This window comes from Eimeria acervulina, genomic scaffold, assembly GCF_000499425.1.
Source record: "Eimeria acervulina Houghton genomic scaffold, Eah_scaff1126, whole genome shotgun sequence".
NCBI classification, from domain to species: Eukaryota; Apicomplexa; class Conoidasida; order Eucoccidiorida; family Eimeriidae; genus Eimeria; species Eimeria acervulina.
This window is the reverse complement of record NW_013550372.1, coordinates 1-5000: the sequence shown is the minus strand read 5'-3', so window position 1 is coordinate 5000 and position 5000 is coordinate 1. Positions and strand designations below refer to the sequence as shown.

The 5000-nt window shown below is 54.6% G+C and overlaps 2 protein-coding genes across 2 annotated transcripts in view; one reads left to right on the top strand and one right to left on the bottom strand.

The window, feature by feature from the left end:
- Positions 1 to 1724, bottom strand: part of EAH_00055900 (hypothetical protein, conserved) — a gene marked incomplete at both ends in the record, with an annotated part of 4065 nt that extends 2341 nt beyond the window's left edge. The window contains 2 exons of the mRNA XM_013397615.1: positions 1 to 1178; positions 1611 to 1724. The exon at positions 1 to 1178 is cut by the window's left edge and continues 155 nt beyond it. Coding sequence (XP_013253069.1) covers positions 1 to 1178; positions 1611 to 1724 — 1292 coding nt within the window. The remainder of the gene's footprint in view (positions 1179 to 1610) is intronic.
- A 247-nt stretch (positions 1725 to 1971) lies between these two features.
- EAH_00055890 (HIT zinc finger domain-containing protein, putative) lies at positions 1972 to 4154 on the top strand (the record flags this gene model as incomplete). Its single annotated transcript, XM_013397614.1, has 2 exons — positions 1972 to 2789; positions 2987 to 4154. The coding sequence occupies 2 exons, from the start codon at positions 1972 to 1974 to the stop codon at positions 4152 to 4154; spliced, it is 1986 nt and encodes a 661-aa protein (XP_013253068.1).
- Between the last annotated feature and the right edge of the window lie 846 nt (positions 4155 to 5000).

Here is a 5000-nt window from a genome sequence, read left to right as displayed (position 1 = left end):
GCTGTTGCTGTTGCTGCTTCTCTCTTCATGGAGTCTGTTGCTGGTGCTGCTGTTTCTGCTGCTTCTCTCTTCACTGAGTCTGCTGCTGCTGCTGCTGCTGTTGGTGCTGAGCCGAAGTAGCTGTTACTGCTGCTGTTGTTGCTGCTGCTGCTGCTAGCAGCAGCAGCAGCAGGAGATCCTGCAGCAGCCATGCGATGCTGCAACACCCTTTCGTATACTTCTGTGTTGTGGGGTGTAATAAGAGGAGCAAACCCTCCACCTGCCGCTGCTGCTGCTCCAGCAGCAGCAGCAGCAGCACCCGCTGCAGCAGCAGCAGCAGGTTCTTCGTCGCTGCTGCAGTCTTCTACATCCCATAGTAGAGGGTCTTCAGGATCTGCTGCGCGCAGCAGCTCTTCAGGTGCAGCAAAAACAGCAGCAGCAGCAGTCAGGCCTCGCAAGGCTTCAACAACGGTGCTGTACTCCTGCTGCTGCTCCTGCTGCTGCTCCTGCTGCTGCTGCTGCTGCTGCTCGTGCTCCTTCTGCTTCTGCCGTAGAAAAGAAACCAATGCAATGCGCGTGTAGTGGTTGAGGGGAGGCAGGTCCTGCTGCTGCTGCTGCTGCTGCTGCTGCTGCTGCTGCTGCTGCTTTCTGGGGAGCAGCCAATTGGTGTTTGCTGCTAAGTCGAGACCGTGGGCCTCTCGCATGTGCTGCAGCACGACAGCAGCAGGCGTCGTCTTCCTGCTGCTGCTGCTGCTGCTGCTGCTGCTGCTGCAGGTGAAGGGACAGAGAAGACAGCGGGCAGGGGGGCTTTCTTCTTGAGACTCATCATCCTCAAGTGTACATACACTTGAAGCGTCATCGTTGCTGCTGCTGCCGCTGCCGCTGCCGCTGCCGCTGCTGCTATTTCTGCTGCAGCTTCTGCTGCTGCAGCAGCTTCTGCTGCTGCCCTCTTGTCTTCGAAGCGGCATCTGCTGCTCCCAATCTGCATGCGCCTTAGGGTCTACTCGCTGCTGCTGCGGTCCCCCTGTTGCTCCTGCAGCAGCAGCTGCTGCTGCTGCTGCAGCTGCTGTAGTTGCTGTTGCTGCTGCTGCTGCTGCTGTTGTTGCTGCCGACGCAGCTGCTGGCCCCGAGGGGGCTTCTGCTGCAGAAGGCATCGATATGTGCGTCACCCAAAGGAGAGTAAGCAGCAGAACAATACTCTAACCCTAAACCCTAAACCCTAAACCCTAAACCCTAAACCCTAGGATCCGTACAACGGCAGGTCTCAGCAAGGGCTTTAGCTGCGGCTAGCAGTTTTTGCTTCTTTTTCAGATAAATAAATTTATTTAAAGCGAAATATAAAAAGAAATATCTATTTCAGGTGTACAGACAGGTGGATCTTCGAAGTGTGGGGCGACGCTGCTGCTGCCTGTGGGCCCCTCGGCCTTCTCCAGCTGCTGCTGCTGCTGCTGCTGCTGCAGCAATAGCAGCAGCAAAGCGAACACGAAAAAAGGAATTGTTTTTAATGAGATTAAAATGCTTTAGGCTCAAGATATGGGGGCTAAAAGTAGGGTTTAGGGTTTAGGGTTTAGGGTTTAGGGTTTAGGGTTTAGGGTTTGGTTGGCTTCTCGACAGCCTCGAGACTAACCTACCGCTGCACGGGTAGCGGCGCTGCTGCTGCTGCTGCTGCTGCTGCTGTTGTTGCTGTGGTCGCTGCTACTGCTGCTGCTGCTGTTGGTGTTGATGCAGCTACAGCAGCAGCGCATAAGATCCACAAGAAATTGCAGCAGCACAACTAGCAGCAGCAGCAGCAGCAGCAGCAAGACTGTTAATAAGGAAATCACTTGCCGGTCTGGCAGCAGCGACTGTGGCTTGCTGCAGCTGCAGGAGCAGCAGCAGCAGCTGCTGCTGCAGCAGCAACTGAAACAGCTGCACTAGCACGACCAAAAACAGCCGCAGCCGCAGCAGCAGCAGCAACAGCAGCAGCAGCAGCAGCAGCAGGAATCCTCGTGAATGGCGACTCCTGCGGTGGCCCCGGCTGTTCTGCCGGTCCTCTCAGCAGCAGCAGCAGCAGCAGCCGCAGCAGGTGATGCAGCTCCAAACGCAGCAGCAACAGCTGTAGCTGCAGCTGCTGCAGGAACAGCAACTCTCGCTGTAGGATCTGCAGCAGCAGCAGCACAACCCCCCTCTGTTGCAACAGCAGCACCTTCAGGTCCTCCAGAAGTTGCATTATCTGCTGCTGCTGCTGCCGGAGCAGCAGGGCCTGCAGCAGCACCAGAAGCAGCAGCAGCACCAGCAGCAGCAGCAGCAGCAGGGGCAGCAGCAGCGCGACTGTGCTTTATCTGCAGCAAACCTTCTCCTCCATATCGATGCCCTCAGTGCCGTATCCGCACTTGCTGCCTCTGCTGCTACAGGAAGCATTTGCTGCTGCAGCAGCACCTTATTCATACTCGCAGCGAAAACCCGCTGCAGGCTCATGCAGAGGGAGAAGCAGCAGCAGCAGCAGCAACAGCAGCAGCAGCAGCAGCAGCTGCTGCTGCTGCTGCATCGGGGAACTCCAGCGCCTCGTCAGCTGCAACAAGCGCAGCAGCAGCTACATCCGACGCTGCAGCAGCAGCAACAACATCCCCCTCAGAAGCAGCAGCAGCAGCAGCAGCAGCAGGTATTATTCCTGCTGCTCGAGTGCCGCTGCGAGTGCAGTATGTGTCTCTTAGAGAGATGAGTGCTGCAGCATTTGCTGCTGATATAAATTTCTTAGATTCAGCAGCAAAGGCAGTCGAAGCAGCACAGAGACAACGAACAACTCACTTTGAAAACAGACGCAGAAAAGGGTAAACCCTAAACCCTAAACCCTAAACCCTAAACCCTAAACCCTAAACCCTAAACCCTAAGGCCACGATACCTCAGCTAATAAAGCAGCAAACAGCGCGGTTTAGACTACAGAAAAAAAGGGATACTCAACGCCTACATACCCTTTAGGGTTTAGGGTTTAGGGTTTAGGGTTTAGGGTTTAGGGTTTGTGTTTCAGGGCTCACCCGGCTCAGCTGCGGAGTATTTGTTTGCGGCGGGGCATCGACTTTTTGTTTTTACCTCCGACGCACTCTCGCAGACTTCAAAACAGAAGCAGAATCTTATCTGCATATAAGCTCAAGCAGCAGCAGCAGCAGCAGCAGCAGCAGCAAGGGCAGCAGCAAGAGCAGCAGCCGCAAGAGCAGCACCAGAAGGGGGAGCAAGAGCAGCAGCAGCAGCAAGAGCAGGAGCAGCAGAAACAGGAAGGGCAGCTGCAGGAGAACGAGCAGCAGCAGCAGCAGCAGCAGGATCAGCAGCAGGCGCTGCAGGAAGATGATCAAGAAGGAGACAGGCAGCAGCAGCAGCAGCAAGTGAGTGAACAAGTGCAGCAGCATCTGCAGCAAGAAGATGCCCAGGGCATCGACCTGCAGCAGCAGCAGCAGTCGCAGCATCCAAATGAGGAGCATGGAAGTGCTGATGAGGAGACGCAGCAGCAGCCGCAGCAGCCGCAGCAGCCGCCGCAACAGCAGCAGCAACAGCAGCAACAGCAGCAGCAGAAGCGAGGAGCTGAAGGGGTAATATGCTGGGATGTCTGCTTCCGCCTTCCTGCTGCTGCTGCTGGCAGGTTGTCTTTAATGCTGCGAGAGGACAAGCCGCTGCAGGAGCATGCGCTGTTGCTGCAGCAGCACTGCAGCAAGTTGCTGCAGCAGCAGCAGCAACGGCAGCAGCGAGTTAAGAGGCGATTGGGAGACGAAGCAGAAACCCCAAAGGAGAATCAGCTGCTGCAGCGTGGGGCCCTTGGACCGTTGCTGCCTGCAGCAGCAACAGCAGCAGCAGAAGCAACAGCAGCAGCAGCAGAAGCAACAGCAACTGCAACTCCAGCAGCAGCGGAATCAGCAGCAGCAACGGAAGCAGCAGGAGGAGCAGCAGCAGCAAAAAAAGGATTTCTCTTTTTGCTGCCTATAACAGCAGCACACGCTGGTGTCGCGTTGCAGCCGCCGGATGCCCCAGCAGCAGCAGCAGCAGCAGCAGCAGCACCACATGAGCCAGCAGCAGCAGCAGCAGCAGCAGATGCTGCTTCTCGTGTAGCCGCCTATTTGCTGCCTTTTGATTTGCCCTTAGAGAAGTGTCTGCAGCAAACAACAGTTGTAGAGGTGAGGCAGCAGCAGTTTGCTGCTGCAGCATGAAGACACGTTGCTGCTAGCAGCAGCAAACATAATGCTCCTGGGTTATTTGTCTCTTTACTGCAGCAGCACTTTGTCTCTTTGCTGCAGCAGGTCTCCCTTTATTACTGCTGCTGCTGCTGCTGCTGCTGCTGCTGCTGCTGCTGCTGTTGCTGCTGTCCCTTCCTTTTGATTAGGAGACAGCAGCAGCTCGTTGGTCGTTCGTTTGTTTTTGTTTGTTTTTAATATTTTGTCTGCATTTGCTTCTTGCTGTTTCTCTTCTTTATTCTATTTATTTATTTATTTATTTATTTATTTATTTATTTATTTATTTATTTATTTATTTATTTATTTTGTCTGTTTGTTTGTTTTGATGTATTATTTTTATTTTATTTGTTGTTTTTTGCTGCTTTTTATTTTATTTCTTTGGCCGCCTTCTCTTAATTTTGCATGCGTTTGCTGCTGTTGCTGCTCTGCTGCTGCTGCTGTGTTGCTGCTGCTGCTGTGTTGCTGTTGCTGCTGCTGCTGCGTTGCTACTTCTTGCAGCATCCAGACATTATTGTGGCGCTTCCTGAGGACCTGAGCCGATACACTTGGTATGCTGCTGCTGCTGCTGCTTCTGCTGCTGCTGCTTCTGCTGCTGCTGCTTCTGCTGCTGCTTCTGCTGCTTCTGCTGCTGCAGCTCCTGCTGCTTTTGCTTCTGCTGCTGCTTCTGCTTCTGACGCTGCTGGTGCTGCTTTAGTAGGTATGCTGCAGTTGCATTCGCTGCTGCTGTTTATCTGTTTTCTGCTGCAGCTGGCAGCCGCCTTGCAGAGGGGGGCCCCCGTCGCGGCTGCTGCAGAAACCCCCACCCCCGCCTCCCCCGGAGGA